We start from the raw sequence: 16,638 nt of genomic DNA, 5'->3' as shown, positions 1-16,638 counted from the left end.
TTTTTAAACAACTACTGCACATATGTTAACTAGTCTCTGAGAATTTGTACTGTGCTTCTAGTAAACTATAAATTTGGACCAGAGAGCTCTATATTGATACCAGTCATTTTCACATGTTTTAGAATCACTGAGATATTCTTTACTTCTTTTGTATTTTGTCTATACAATAGGGATGCTATCCTTGCTCCACAGGGTTCAATTCCTCATTTACTGAGTACTCAGTTCCTTCTCCAAATAGCTTATGATATAGCAGAAGGGATGTAAGTACATGAATTAACTATGAAATAAGAAAAAAATATTAAAATATTTTATTTCTGCAAACCCTGGGAATTCTACTGTCATCTGATGTCTAATTGTATTTCTTGGGCTTTTATCTTTTGTCAAGGAGGAAACAGAGGGATAATTTACTGTGATTTAAGAGTTTTTGCCCACATAAACACATAGTGAATGTCTTCACTGACTTGTTTTTTTGGCAAATATTCATTGTGTCTATTTGGCTCTGTTTTTGACTCTGAAAATGTAGAGGTTAAGATCAGACCCTTTTCCTTAAAAATGTTGTAGCCCACTGGAGAGAGCCAATATCTACTAAGACGCAATATGAGAAATTTTGCTATCTAGATATGCACAGGGCACTATCTGAACGTAGAACGAGGAAGAGCAAACTAGGCTACTGAGTCAGGAAAGGCTCTCAGTCACAAAGAATGTAAAAGATATCCAGGTAGAAAAATGGTACAGCTATTTCTATTTTGTTTTTTCTTATTATATCTTTCAAATTTTCCAAGATATGTGGAGATGACATATATAATCATGAATAAGAATATTTTTTAAGTGTTTAAACATCTGAAAGGAGGCTGAGGCATCTTATTTTTTTAAAGGGCCTTTTAGAGTGCCACTGAAATGCAAGAAAACAAGACAAATGTAGAATCATCTCATTAACACTGCAGGAAAGAGAAGTCCTGGTGTGTTTCTGTGAAGTAGGATATAATAAATGAAAATTATTTGTATAGATTTGTACTATGAATTATATCACATAAAATAGCATTATTGAGTTCTTAAAATAATTATATTAATTTTGGCACTATAAAGTAACTATAAAGAAGTAAAAGTTTTTAGTAAATAAATTTATAAGAAATTATTCAAATTAATGTCTCATGTTGGAAAGCTATCCTTTATTTATGATTTAAGAGTTCTGATATTTACATTTATTAAACAAGTATGTATTGAGTATCTACTATGTGCCAGACACTGTTCTAAGCCTTGGAAATAGAACAGTGAACAAAATGAGTGAAAATCTGTGTCCTCTGAAAACATAGCTTACTCTAACATAAGCAGGGATCTTTAATGAAGAGATCGATAATAAAATATGGTATGTCAGATCATAATATGCTATGGGAAAAAATAAGGCAGGAAATAGTGTTGGGTATATTAGGGGAGGTGGATGAGTTGATCATTGAAAGTGTGGTTATTGATAACACAATATTTGGGAAAGGAGTCCTGAAGGAGGTGAAGAAGCAAACCATGCAGGTGTCTAGAGGAAGAGAATCCGGGCAAAGGGACAACTAATAAAGCCTTGAGACAAACGCATGCTTCTCAGGTGGAAGGAACTGGCAGGAGCCCAATGTGGCTGGGACTGTGGGGAGGGTACAAGGAGAGGAGTCGAGAAAGGCGTAGCGAGGCCAGATTCTGTAGTCCTTATTGGCCGTGGTGAAGAGCTGGCTCTAATTCTAAATAAGATGACAGCCATCAGAGAGTTTGGAGTCAAAGAGGGATGATCTGACCGAAAAGATGCCTCTGGCTCATGTGTAACAGCTAGACTCGGGAGGACTAAGGTCAGTCAGGGAGACCAGTTAAAATGCTATTGCAGTGTTCCAGGTGAGAGAAGCTGGTGGCTCAGAGTAGTGTGGTAGTGGAGGTCAGATGGTGGACATATGGGCACACCTAAAACCTGATCATTACTAGTCACTGCTCCCTGCACTCTGTTGGTAGGCTCCAATTCAAGTATCTCAGGCTAGTTAGCCCTTCCTGACTAGCACTTTCTTCCAAGCACTGCAACACATTTCTTACGACAGTTAAAGCTACAATTCATTCATCCTTCCACCTTTTCATCATCCCTCTTGGCTTCATTTCCTTCCTTATTCAGCTTAGCTTCCATGGTCCCCTTTAAATTCCTTGCATAGCCTCTTAATTTCCATGTATCTCTTCTTGGTGTGTTGTTGACCTTGCCCTGAAAAACCACACATCTCATTAATTACAACGCTGTCTACTCTGTGCCTGGACCCAGACAACTGAACCTCACTGGAGAAAAACACACAAACATGCTTACTGACCTCACTTTGACCATAACAGAAAGGGAGCCCTTCAGACTTCCGGACAATCCTACTACATTTTCTAAGGTTGTTCGCTTTCCCTAGCTCACCCTCATGCCTTCCGTTCCTCAAATTTCTTAACACCTCCTCTCTCATCCCTATTATCAACTTACTAGTACACTGAGAAAATAAAAGTAACCAGAAAAAAAAAAAAAAAAAACTTTTCTGTGTTTCCATCATCAAAACTGCCACCCTCCTGAAACTGTGACCATATTCTCTGCTGTCAGTATGGTTAATTTGTTTCTGTCTAAGGCCAAAACCTTCCACTTATATTCTAGGGCATTCCATTCTCACCTGGTCAAGATGTTTTAGCAAACATTCCATCTCTCTCAAAATCAAATCAACATGATGTTACCATTCCCATCTTTAAAAAACCCTCCCTTTTACCTTATCCATTTCTCTAGCTACCACCCTATTTCTTAGCTCCCCCTTTTCAAGAGTTGCCTATATTCATTGTTTATACTTCTTCTCCCATTCTTATTTAAACTCACTACAGCAGGCTTTGGTATCCACCACTCCCTGAAACTGTTGCTGTCAAGGTTACCAGTGACTTGTAAGTTGCTCAACCCAATGGCCACTTCCTGGTCCTCATTTGATTCAACTGTCTGCGACTTTTGACACAGATGATCACTCCCTCCGACCTGAAGTTCTTTCTTCATTTGGCTGCCAGGACACCAGGTTTCACTGGTTTTGTTCTGACCTCCCTTGCTCAAATTTCTCAGTCTTCTTCACTGTGATGCCTCTCTTCCTAACTTCTGTTGGTGTTCTTTGGATCTCTTTTCTCTGACTCAGCTCACTTTTAGGTAATCCCTTTAAGGCTCATAATTTTAAAGTATCAGGCATATACTGACAACACCTAAATATATAGCTCCAATCCTGACCTCTGCTCAGAGCTCCTGAAAAACATATCCATCCAACAGCCTGCTCATCATTTCCTTTTGCATGATATATAAAGTTTCATGTGTCCAAGACCAAAGTCTTGATTTTCTTTCCCTAAATATGCTCCTTCTGCATTTTTCCTTAGCAATTGGCATTTCTAAACTTCCCGTTGCTCAAGTTAATACTTTCAGAGTCAAACCTAACTCCTCTTTTTCTCATGCCCCAGATGCAAACTGTAAACGAATCATGCCAATTTTACCTTCAACAAACTTCTTAAAACATATGCTAATGTGCCTAAATGATTACAATAATTGTATCCTTTGAAACACATTTAGATTTTTAGAAGCACCTACAAGTCGCAACAAATTTCATGACTACAGTTTGTAATAAAAATCTGTACAATTCACATTTAGTCAGGAATGAAATGTAAATAGTTTTCTTGAGTGAGTTATAAATATCCCTGAAAGCCAATTCTAAAATACTAGTTTCAAAAATGATTTGCTCTAGAGCAGCATCAGTGGGATGAATATTTAATTTACCATGTTATCACTTACAAGGATAATGTTTATTAGGCTTTATAGGTTCTGGATTATTATTTAAAATTTATCTCCATTCTTTATAATCACAATTTGAATTAACATCTCAAGAATAGTACAAGGACTTATTTATTGCTCTGTAATGTTGATAAGAATACTGACTCTGAAACCATTCTGCTTGCGTTCAATACTGGCTGTATCATTTTCTAGGTACATTATCATGGACAAGTCCCTTAAATGCTTGGTGCCTCAGTTTCCTCATCTGTAAAACGAGGATAATGCCAGTGCCTACCTCAGGATTTCCTCATAGGATCAAATGAGATCATGTACTTAAGTGTTTAGGATAGCAACTGGCACAGAGTGAAAGATAGGAACGGTGCCAGGAATAAAAGAATCATATGGAGATTCTTTGATTTTGGAAGCCCTCAGGGAACTTGAGGCATAAATAGACTATCTGAAAGGTCATAGACATTGGGGAGGGTATGTGCTATGGTGAGCGCTGTGAGTTGTGTAAGACTGTTGAATCACAGACCTGTACCTCTGAAACAAATAATACATTATATGTTTAAAAAAAAAGAAGAAGATAACCAGGAAGGGAAGAATGAAGGGGGGGAAATCGGAGGGGGAGACAAACCATGAGAAACTATGGACTCTGAGAAACAAACTGAGGGTTCTAGAGGGGAGGGGGTGGGGGGATGGGTTAGCCCGGTGATGGGTATTAAAGAGGGCACGTTCTGCGTGGAGCGCTGGGTGTTATACGCACACAATGAATCATGGAACACTACATCAAAAACTAATGATGTAATGTATGGTGATTAACATAACATAATAAAAAATAATAATAATAAAGACATTGCTGGGTTTCAGGAATTGCTCAAGAGAGCCAGAAAAGTGGCCTGTGAAAGCAATATGTATTAGTTAGCTACAAAGTGAGAGAACCAGCTAACAAATGTCATAGACATTCAAATGAGAAAGATTACTTCCATCAACGGCAGTTTAAGATCATTCGTGGTGAAATTTTCATTATTTAAATGCTCATTGCGAATTACAATAAAACTGAGATAAAGCGCCAGTTTTGACATATGAATATTCAGAAGCGTAGGACTTTAGTACAAACTGCTAGTGTAGGCTGATTGATGCCATAAGAGAAATTCTTCCAAAGTGTAAATACCTATTTATTTAGGTAGATAGGAAGCTGCCATTTAGATTGGTATTGCTACCTTACTGAAGTATCACACTGCTGATCAAGTTTAATGTGCATATAGTTTATTGTAGAGAGCATCAGTTATATGTCTCTATGGGCGTTTCTTCTTCCTGGCACAATCATACATTTATCTAAGATATAAATTTAATCAACAAATATGAATTGAGCACCTACTCTGGGCGAGACATGGTCTTCTCATGCTAGGAACATATACATTGCCAAATAAAAAATGTAAGATTGATGTACTAATAATAGCTGATCCCCATGATTTCATTATTTATTCCTTTCAAATGGACATGTTTCCTGAAGCATAATTAATCAGCATCAACCCCAGAACTGTGAAGCTATGGGTACCAGTGGACAAAGTAATTTCAAAGTTTGACCCCAGGAAAGGGAGAAAAAAGACCTAAACCCTTTCCCTTCTCTTTCACTCTAGTTGGCTCGTCACAACAAACTCTTACAGCAGATGCTCAAACCAGGATCGGATCCAGATGATGGGGATGAAGCCTTAAAATATTATGCCAACCACACTGCACAGATTGAGGTAACCATCTCTTATTTCTCGAAAGGGATCAACTGTGAAAATATATGTTCCCTTTCTCTTTCAGACCATTTTCATAATTGTTTCCTAGAACAATGAAGCAAAATTGAAAAATAGAAACTGTAAAAGTATACATCAAAAGATAAGATGCGAGGAGTGATCTATGAGAAATTGAAGTGCATATCTTTCAAAGTGGTCTTTATTTTTTGGCCAGAATGATATGTGAATTTTCTTTTGTAATTAACGTTATTTTTATGTTGTATTGGTCATGGAAGCAATCATTACAGAGCAGTGATGTTTTGATGAAAAGATTCTTATATTAGAAGCTATCATGTAAGAACAGCATTCTCTGTAAAAACTATAAAAGGCTTGTTAAAAGAGAGATCTCTGTGTAAAGCAATGTTCAAAAGTGTGGAAGGCACTATAAAGTGCTATAGCAATGGCATAAACCTGGAGTGCTTTAGCAGCTCTCATTTTCAGTACGTGGCAATTGACCCCCCCCCATGAAATATTATTTAATAGCTTTTGGCAGTTGAGGAGGGGTGGGTCAACATGGACTTACCATTATGTGTTGTGAGACCCATCTGGCTGTCATTTACTAGCTCTGGTATCATTTTGACACTGGTTGGCAGAGTTAATCAGGCAGAAGTGAGCAGAGTAGTTGATGCTTGTCACTCGTAATTTACATTCATACATTTATTCATTTTGGTGGATGTTTTTTAGTTTACAGCAGAATGCATGATGGGTATCACTGCTATTAACTCTCAGGATATATAATCACGATACCTTGCTGTTTGCTATTGCCGAACATTTGGAATAACAAACATGTCACAAAATTGATCACTTGCTCACGTTTATAAACATTAATAGTACTGCAGCTTTGGTGGGAGACTTGACATAGGAACCCATAAGCCGGACCAGCAGCAAAAACATTGCTTATTGCATCAGGTGCTTAGAGCCTGAGAGGCTGGTCACCTCAGGAAGCTGGAGAAGTTGATACGCATTTATCGCCAAACCACTAAGGTTCTGAGGAAGATCCCAGAAGTCATGGTACAAAGCTACATGATTAGAAGAGATAGGAATAGCAGGTGGGCTGAGTGAGCCAGAGGAAGGATTTGGTTAATACCTGTGTGAGAGCTGGGGCCATCGTCTGAAGTAGGACTTTTATTGGTTTCCCAGCAATGAGGAGGGATTTCACTGTAAATACACAAATTTGATAAATGTTTGCGGATCACTTACTCTCTCTCAGTTACATACACGTACAAAAGATAATTCCGTGTAGTAAGTGCATAAACAAAGGGCCAAGGAAATGTAGGGAAAACAGCAATTAACTGTGCCTGGGGAATTTCAGGATGGATTTCACAGAGATAGTTTCCATAAAGAATATATTAAAGATTGAGTAGAAGTTTCTCTATTAAAGATTGGGCACAGAATTTCAGATAGAAGTAAATGAAGGGAAGGTGTGAAACCATGAGAGACTCTTGACTTCAGGAAACAAACTGGGAGTTGCAGAAGGGGAGGTGGGGAGGGGAATGGGGTAACTGAGTGATGAGTATTAAGGAGGCCACGTGATGTGATGAGCACTGAGTGTTATACAGACTCATGAATCACTGAGCACTACATCAGAAACTAATGATATGTTGGTTAATTGAATTTAAATAAAACAAAAAAAATGAAGTTGTTAAAGCAAAAAAATAAAAATAAAAAACATACAAGGCGGGGGACTCTTCAAAAGATGACTCTAGTTGCTGTTGGAGAAAGAATTGGAAAAGAGAATGGGGCATGGGGATGCAGGTAGATCAGATGAAAGATATTTTAATAGGAAATGTGAAAGATGGTGGTACTGAAGATGACTGGATTGGAGAAAAATCTACATACACACACGTACATACATGTATGTACGTGTGTGTATGAGGGATATTTATAATGCCCCTTATAAAATGTGACAACCTAAGCAAAATGGTACGGAAAAGGATGCCCCTGGGCTTCTGGTTTGACTAAATAAGCAGAATTGGTGTAGTGCATTGGGATCCTAGCTTGGGCAATTAAAAGAGAGAGGAAGATCATTTATTGGTTCTTGGATAAACTGAATTTGAGGTGAATTTGAGGCATTCCTGAAGTTGGGTACAGAAGTCCAGGGTTCAAAGGAACAGTCTGGGCTGATGATGTAAATTCTACATGTTGACCAGTCCCCATGCTCGTTGGAAGACCAGCTCATGTGCTCTACTCAGAGAGGCTTCTCACCCATTAGGCATTCATTAATTTTAATCCCACTGTACTCCCACAGCAGTTTGATCGTGCTGTTAGTTTAACATATCATATTGAAACATGTGTCTTATGTGTCGCTTGTCCCCTACTGACACAGTGCCTTGGAGCATCACCACAGTAATGATTATTGTTGAAAATAATTTTTCTAAAATAATAGACTCAAAGATGCTGAGAAATATGAAGGACCTTGTATGTTACCTGGTTCACTCACCCATTCAAGGAGAAATTACTCTGTAATTATCTTGCCTCTACTTTAAATTGTTCCTGTGATAGGAACAATTCTATTTCTAAATTCTATTTCTTTTTTTTTTTTAGGTGTATTTATTTGAGAGCGCACACGTTTCCTTCTTCAGAAGGAAACAGATCCAGTTTTGAACAATTTGAATAATTAGAATGTTATTTTTTATAAAGAGTTCACACTAGCCCACCTTAATGTTCCCCACTGTTCAGAACATTTGCTCTTCTGTTAGCATGATAGCTTGGCTGTAACATTTGAAGAACCATGATGATTACTTAACTAGAGGCTCTTATAGATTGGGATTCATGTTGTGTTTTCACTTTGAGTTCCCCAGACCTCCTCACCTAAGAAGTGAATAAGCTTTTGTTGAATAAATGTATTGAAACAATTATCCATTTTGGCTTTTTACAGTTAATACAGTCCCACTGTCTGCAATAATTCCTCCAGTTTGTCCATGCCCCTTGTAGAATGTGATGACCAGAATCAAACATAACATTTATAAAGGGACTGAATTGTTTGGTCTATAATAATCAAAATTCTATTTCTTTTTTTTTTTAGGTGTATTTATTTGAGAGCGCACACGCACAAGTGGGCACAAATGGGGGGAGGGGCAGAGGGAGAGACTCTTAAGCAGACTACCCACTAAGCATGGAGCCCGATGTGGGGATTGATCCTACAACCCATGAGATTATGACCTAGGCCAAAATCATGAGTCGGGTGCTTAACCAACTGAGCCACCCCGGCGCCCTTCTGTTTCTTTTTTTAAATTTATTTTTATTTTTTATTTTTATTCTATTTATTTAAATAAAAAAAAAAGCAAAAGCAATGCACCTATTTTTCCCACACCCCATCCACTGCCTCTGGCAACCACCAATCTATTCTCTGTATCTATGAGCTTGTGTGTATATACGTGTGTGTCTATGTGTGTGTGTATACGTATATATATATTCAGATTCCACATATAAGAGAGATCATGTGGTATTTCTTTCTCTGTCTGACTTATTTCACTTAGCATAATGCCCTTGAGGTCCATCCATATATTGTCACAAATGGCAAGATATCATTCTTCTTTATGGCTGAATAATATTCCACTGCATATGTATACCACAATTTCTTTACCCATTCATCCATGGACAGGCACTTAGGTTGTTTCCATGTCTTGGCTATTGTAAATAATACTGCAGTGAACATGGGGGTGCAGATATCTTTTCAAATTGGTGTTTTGGGGTTTTTTGGATAAATCTACAAAAGTGGAATTGCTGGATCATATAGTAGTTCTTCTTTTAATTTTTAAGGAATCTCTGTATTGTTTTCCACAGTGACCACCACAATTTACATTCTCACCAATGATGCACAAGAGTTCCCTTTTCTCTACATCCTCACTAATACTTAATATTTCTAGTTTCTTTGATAATAGTCATTCTAATATGTGTGAGATGATATCTCATTGTGGTTTTGATTTGAATTTTCTTGATGATTAATGATGTAGGGCATCTTTTTGTGTATTTGTTGGACATTTTTATGTCTTTTTTGGAAAACTGTCTATTCATATCTTCCACCCATTTTTTTAATCAGATTGGGGTTTTTTGCTATTGAGTTGTATGAATTCTTTTTTTTCTTTTCAAGTTTTTATTTAAATACTAATTAATTAACATATATGGTAAAATTGGTTTCAGGTGTAGAATTTAGTGATTCATCACTTACATTTAACACCCAGTGCTCATCACAAGTGACCTCCTTAATGCCCATCACCCATTTACCTATTCCCCATGCACTTCCTCCCATCAACCCTTAGTTTGTTCTCTATAGTTAAGAGTCTCTATGGTTTGCTTTCCTCTCTTTTTTTTCTTCCCCTATGTTCATCTGTTTTGTTTCTTAAATTCCATATATGAGTGAAATCATATGATACTTGTCTTTCCCTGACTTATTTTCCTTAGCGTAATATACTCTAGCTCCACCCATGTCATTGCAAATGGCAAGATTTCATTCTTTTTGATGGCTGAGTAATATTCCATTGTATATATTAACCACATCTTCTTTATCCATTCATAAGTTGATGGACATTTGGGCTCTTTCCATAGTTTGACTATTGTTGATAATGCTGCCATAAACATTAGGTTGCATGTGCCACTTCAAATCTGTATTTTTATATCCTTTGGGTAAATGCCTAGTAGTGCAATTGCTGAATTGTAGGGTAGTTCTGTTTTTAACTTTTTGAGTTGTGTGAATTCCTTATATAGTTTGAATATTACCCCTTATTGGATATTTGATTTGCATATATTTTTTCCCATTCAGTAGCTTGCCTTTTCATTTTGTTGATGGTTTCCTTTGTTGTGCAAAAGCTTTTTAGTTTGATATAGTCCAACTTTTTAATTATTGCTTTTGTTGTCTTTGTTTTTGGTGTCAAATTTTTTTTAAAGATTTTATTTATTTATTTGACAGAGAGAGAGAGAGAGAGCGAGAGCAAGAACACAAGCAGGGGGAGTGGGAAAGGGAGAAGCAGACTTCCCTCCAAGCAGAGAGACCGATGTGGGACTCGATCCCAGGACCTTGGGATCATGACCCAAGCCCAAGGCAGACACTTAACAACTGAGCCACCCAGGCGCCCCTTGGTGTCAGATTTAAATAATCATCTTCAAGACCTATGTCAGGGAGCTTACTGCCTGTTTTCTTCCAGGAGTTTTTATGGTTTCAAGTCTCATGTTTAAGTCTTGATCATTTTGAGTTAATTTCTTTTCTATTCTTGTAAGGTAGTGCTCCAGTTTCATTCTTTTGCATGTAGCCATCCAATTTTTCCAAAACCATTTATTGAAGAGGTTGTCCTTTCCTCATTGTATATTCTTGGTTCCTTTATGGTCAATTAATTGGCTATATATTCATGGGTTTATTTCTGGGCTCCCTATTCTGTTCCAATGATCTGTATTTCTGTTTTTATGCCCAAACCACACTGTTTAATTACTATAGCTTTGTAATATAGTTGAAATCAGGGAGTGTGATACCACCAACTTTTTCTTTCTCAAAATTGTTTTGGCTATTTGGGGTCTTTAATGGTTCCATACAGATTTTAGAACTGGTTGTTCTTTTTTTTTTTTTTTAAGGACTGTTTGTCCTATTTGAAAAAATGCCTTGGAATTTTGATAGAGCTTGCATTGAATCTATATATTGCTTTTGGTAGTATGGATACTTTAAAAATATTAGTTCTTCCAATCCATGAGCATGAAATATTTTTCCATTTATTTGTGGTTTCTTCAGTTTCTTTCATTAATGTCTTATAGTTTTCAATATATAGATCTTTTTCCACTTTGGTTAAACTTATTCTTAGGTATTGTATTCTTTTTGATGCAATTCTAAATGGGATTGTTTTCTTTATTTCTCTTTCTGATAGTTCATTATTAATATATAGAAATACAACATATTTTTATGTGTTGATTTCTGTATCTTGCCACTTTACTGAATTTGTTTATTATTTCTAATAGTTTCTTGATGGGATATTAAGAAAACTTAGTATCATGTCATCTAGATAGAGTGACCGTTTTACTTCTTTTTTCTAATATGGATGCCTTTTATTTCTTTTTCTTGCCTGATCTCTCTGGCTAGGACTTCCAATACTATGAATAAAAGTGGTAAGTGGTAACATCATTGTCTTGTTAACTGATCTTAGAAGAAGAGCTTTCAGCTTTGCACTGTTGAGTATGATGTTAGCTGTGACCTTGTCATATATAGCTTTTATGTTGAGATACGTTCCCTCTATACCCCCTTTGTTGAGAATTTTTATTGTAAATGGATGTTGAACTTTCTCACATGCCTTTTCTGCATCTATTGAGATGATTATAAAGTTTTTATCCTTCATTTTGTTACTGTGTTGTATCACATTGACTGATTTGTGGATGTTGAAGCATCCTTGCATCCCTGGAATATATCGCACTTGATTGGTGGCATAGAAACACTATTTCTTAAATGCATCCTGAGATTTTTGGTTGGTTGGTTGGTTTGACACTGTTGGATCAAGCAAACCTTTTTTCCCCCTACAATATGAAATAGGTCCAATTTTTCTTTTGTACAATTGATTTCTTTAACCTATGTTCAGGAATTTTATTTACCGCTACTAAATTTCATTTTCTGTGTTTTATGATAGTATCCTAGTATGTAGTTTGCATATTTAACATGTTATTTTGGGTAGCTTCAATTACAAGTAACAGAATACCAGATTGACAGTTATTTGAACAATAAAAATATTTTATTATCCCACATAAAAGGAAATCTGAAGGTACCAGTAGTTCTACAGTTGACTCAATGACTCAATGATGTCTTTAAACATGCAGGTGTTTCCCATCTTTCTCTAGGTGTTCCTTATTATGCTGGTGATATCTTACCTCATGGTTGCAAAATGGCTGCCAGCATTTTGAGCATCATGCCCTTATACTACCTTTTGTTCTAAGTGGGAAGAAAGAGGATACAGACCAAAAGAAGTGTTTTTGTGTTGTGTATTTAGTTTTTTGTTGTTATTATTTTGTTTGTCTCATATAGCTGTCTGCCTTTTTCTGATTCCCCTTCCCCATCACCAGGATATTTCTACTTATGCCTCATTTCCTGGAACTAGTAACATGCTTGCCCCTGTATCAGCCCGTGTTGAAGGGGAATAGGATGACCCTTCTGGCTTAGACCAATCCTGATTCATTCTTGAGGGCTGAACAGAGTATATGAATATGAATCTTGAGATTTAGTCAACACAAAACCTTGTTACATAGTAAATTTCTGTGAAAATATTCATCCTGTTTTTGTTTTGTTTAGTCTAACATTACACTGTCACAAATACCAAATAAGACAAGTTCAAAATAATGAATATTTACATCTGGTTATATACTTGAATGGATATGAAACCTACAAAAATATGTTTTACCGTGACTAGGAAAACATTTTTATGATACAAAGCACCTTTCTTTGCAGAACTCAAGGCACATCATGTTGAGTATGTCATTTGGTCCCTAACAGCAACAGCTCTTTTAGGAAGACCAAGCTAAGAATAAGATACAGATATGCTAAGTACTGTGTTTAAGGTTATGTAGCCAATCACTTAGTTCTTAGTTCTCTGCTGTAATTCATGAAAATAAAATTGGGTGACAAAATTTTAATGTTAGTCCAAAAAGAATAAAGATTTGGGGTTTTGTTATTTATAAGATATTCATGATACATTCATCAGTTAATTTTTCTTAAAGACAACAATGAAAAGTAGTACACTAGAGGATTGCTTTAGGTATTTCAAGCTGGTGTATTTTTTTATTTTTATTTTTTTGTTTGGGGTGGCGTATTTTTTTAAACCTGAATTCATAAAATATCATTCATAAGCTCATGCTAAAAACAAAAAAATAGTCCAAAACTGACAAATGCAAATTAATATTTGCAGATTGTTCGGCATGATAGGACAATGGAACAAATAGTTTTTCCTGTCCCCAATATATGTGAATACCTTACACGAGAATCCAAGTGCCGTGTGTTCAATACAACTGAAAGGGATGAACAAGGAAGTAAAGTGAATGACTTTTTCCAGCAAACAGAAGATCTCTACAATGAAATGAAGTGGCAGAAAAAAATCAGGAGTAAGTACAGTAAACCAAAATGGTTAGTTTTGAGCATAATGGTAGATATATTGGTACTTTGGAATACATGACAGCATTCATTTAAATTGGTTTTTAACTTCTTACCTTCTGATGTTACTGAAGTCCCGTAAAGGCTTAAGAGTGTAAGCTCAGTCTACACCTGGGTGGGAGCTGAGACACCTGTGGCTTAATAAAAACAGAAGACTAATTAGATCATCTTTTCATGCTGATCCTATAGTTTTATAAATATTATGAAATGCAGGGTTAGCTGTATGTTTCAACCGCTGAACAGCTGCAGCTTTGCAGTCCTTGGCTAGGTTCTGACTGGCTTTAACAATCGGTGAGTGGGATGGAGAGACAGTGGCACCAGCATGCTTGTCCTCTGTTGTCTTATGATCCTACGATGGAGTAGATTGTTTATGTCTTCTTGAAAGTCATTCTTTCTTTCAACATATCTTTACCTTTCCAAATCAGACTAAAAATTCTGTGGCACTTGTATTCCAATGAGGCAATGTTGTCATTTTACAGTTAACAAGTAGTATGATAATAGTTCCCATTACTTACATCTCAAGGGGTCAAGTCTATTTGGAAGTACTGAATTTTCAAACTTAAAAAGTTTTATAGTTTACACTAAGCTTTGGTTTATTTTCCCAAATATCATGAGTTTTTAACAAAATATAATAGGGAGAAACTCTTGATTAGGTCTTTTCTATCTTTGGGGGAAGTCTTCCAGACAAGCAGGCCTATGTTCTCAATACCTCTCTTCAACAGTGCTTCTAGTTTTCTAGGAACTTTAATGAGCGTGGTTTATGAATTTGAGTGGAGCTTGAGACACATCATCTTTGGATATAAGATTATATGCATTTTGCATATGCATATGCATTTTTAGGCTTTCTTATCAGAATATTTGAAGAAATAAAGAAATGACTCTCCCTTAGTATTTTGCCATGTAGAACCTTATGGAATTCAGAGAAAATTTTGAGTATCCAGAATATATGAAGACTCAACAATTTTATTTGGGACATTTGAAAAGCACACATTTTATCCTTGACAAAAGTAAGTTGAATAAGGACGTAGTGCTTGTGGGGTTTGTTCTTTTTTGGATAGATATCTTATAATTTACTAGAAAACAAATCTTAAAATAATTTCCAATGTACATTTTACATTGAAAATTTGGAAGCAACTTACTATGAGGTTACAGATAGAAACTAATTCATTAGATGGATATACTGCAAATATATGCATCAACATCTTCTAATTTTGTCTTAACATTCTGCTTTTTAAAATGAAGACTCCTAATTCAAAAATGATGGAGATGCAGATGTTTACAGTGTAACATACATTAGTCAACTAAATGCCATGGCAAATCACAGCCTATTCCAGGGTTGGATTGCTTCAGTCTAAGAGAAGGAAAACAACATATACAGTTTAGAAGTAAGCAGAAGATCCCAGACTGGAATTCACAGAACCTAATTTGAAAAGTTTATAATTTCTATTTGAAAGTTGATGTGCCTTTCTCCCTCAAGTAACTCCAATATTTTAGATCTTATGTTTAGATATTAAGAATTAAGAAGGGACAAGACCTGGAAAAGTCATGTGGTCAAATTTGTATGCACTGCATATCTCTTCAATTATTTAGGAGAGGTAGAAAGAACTGATTTTTGGGTTAGGGTCAACTATGTTCAGTAGATAAATTTACTAATTCATTTCTGAAGATAAATATGGAATCTCTTTTCTGAAAATATTCGGTTAAGACTCTCCTACTTATTAGTACTTCCTATTGTATCTTTCACATTTTTTCTGCTGTTCCAAACCCAAGTGCTTAGGAAGCATTACAGTTTAAAACTTAGAAATCATAAATCACTAGTTCCCAATAAGCAGTTCTAGGCCATGGTGTTAAGTTTCAGGATTTCAGGTAACTGTGACTGGGTCATAGGAGTTTTCATCAGACATGTATCTGGCTTGGGTTTTTTATTTGACTGTAAAGCATGGGAGTGGGACCATTTTATCAATATTACTGAATTATAAAGTGATACATACTATTCCGTGAAGAGGGGCCCCAGGCAGCCACTAACGTGTTGCCCTTAATCTGCTCTAGAGATGTATTAGAGAGAATTATTACAGAATCACTTTTTCTGACCATGTTTAGCAATTGCAAAATTTCTCACCCTTTTACCATGGTTTAGGTGTAATTGACTGAAGAATAAAAAAGGAATCAAATAGAAAACCCCTTTATAGTATTGATTATAAACTTTCTTATATAAGTCATTTTGAATATTTGTTTCAGTATACTTTTATACTACCTTGCAAAAACACATTTGGTAGAATGTTATTTCCGTAGAGGTCATGTGTTGAAACCAAAATTAATTATTCCATTTTGTCCCATCACACTTTTTGCTTACTAGATAACCCTGCACTGTTCTGGTTCTCGAGGCACATATCCCTCTGGGGGACCATATCCTTCAACTTGGCTGTGTTCATCAATTTAGCTGTTGCTCTCTTCTACCCGTTTGGGGATGATGGAGATGAAGGCAAGTGCTTGTCTTTCTTTAAATGATAAATATTTTAAAGTTCTAAAAATAATACTCTTGATAATCCATTCCTTGGCTATTTAGAGCTTCAAAATAATAATAATGCAATTCTTTTTTAAAATTATTTTTTTTTATTTATTTATTTATTTATTTATTTATTTATTTATTTATTATGCTATGTTAATCACCATACATCACATCATTAGTTTTTGATGTAGTGTTCCATGATTCATTGTTTGTGCATAACACCCAGTGCTCCATGCAGTACGTACCCTCCTTAATACCCATCACCGGGCTAACCCATCACCCCTCCCCCCTCCCCTCTAGAACCCTCAGTTTGTTTCTCAGAGTCCATAGTTTCTCATGGTTCGTCTCCCCTCCGATTCCCCCCCCTTCATTTCTCCCTTCCTACTAGCTTCTTTTTTTTTTTTTTTAACATATAATGTATTATTTGTTCATTGGGGAGGGTATGTGCTAT

General features: G+C 36.0%; 1 protein-coding gene across 1 annotated transcript in view; it reads left to right on the top strand.

Moving 5' to 3' along the window:
- ITPR2 (inositol 1,4,5-trisphosphate receptor type 2) overlaps nt 1–16,638 on the top strand; it is a 499,992-nt gene that overhangs the window by 384,881 nt on the left and 98,473 nt on the right. Inside the window, exons 46-48 of the mRNA XM_028113213.2 lie at nt 5,422–5,529; nt 13,437–13,629; nt 16,035–16,160. Coding sequence (XP_027969014.1) covers nt 5,422–5,529; nt 13,437–13,629; nt 16,035–16,160 — 427 coding nt within the window. The remainder of the gene's footprint in view (nt 1–5,421; nt 5,530–13,436; nt 13,630–16,034; nt 16,161–16,638) is intronic.

This window comes from Eumetopias jubatus, unplaced genomic scaffold, assembly GCF_037043125.1.
Source record: "Eumetopias jubatus isolate StellerSeaLion01/CBP00866 unplaced genomic scaffold, mEumJub1_p1.0 scaffold_8, whole genome shotgun sequence".
Lineage (NCBI taxonomy): Eukaryota > Metazoa > Chordata > Mammalia > Carnivora > Otariidae > Eumetopias > Eumetopias jubatus.
This window is presented reverse-complemented; position numbering and strand designations above follow the sequence as displayed.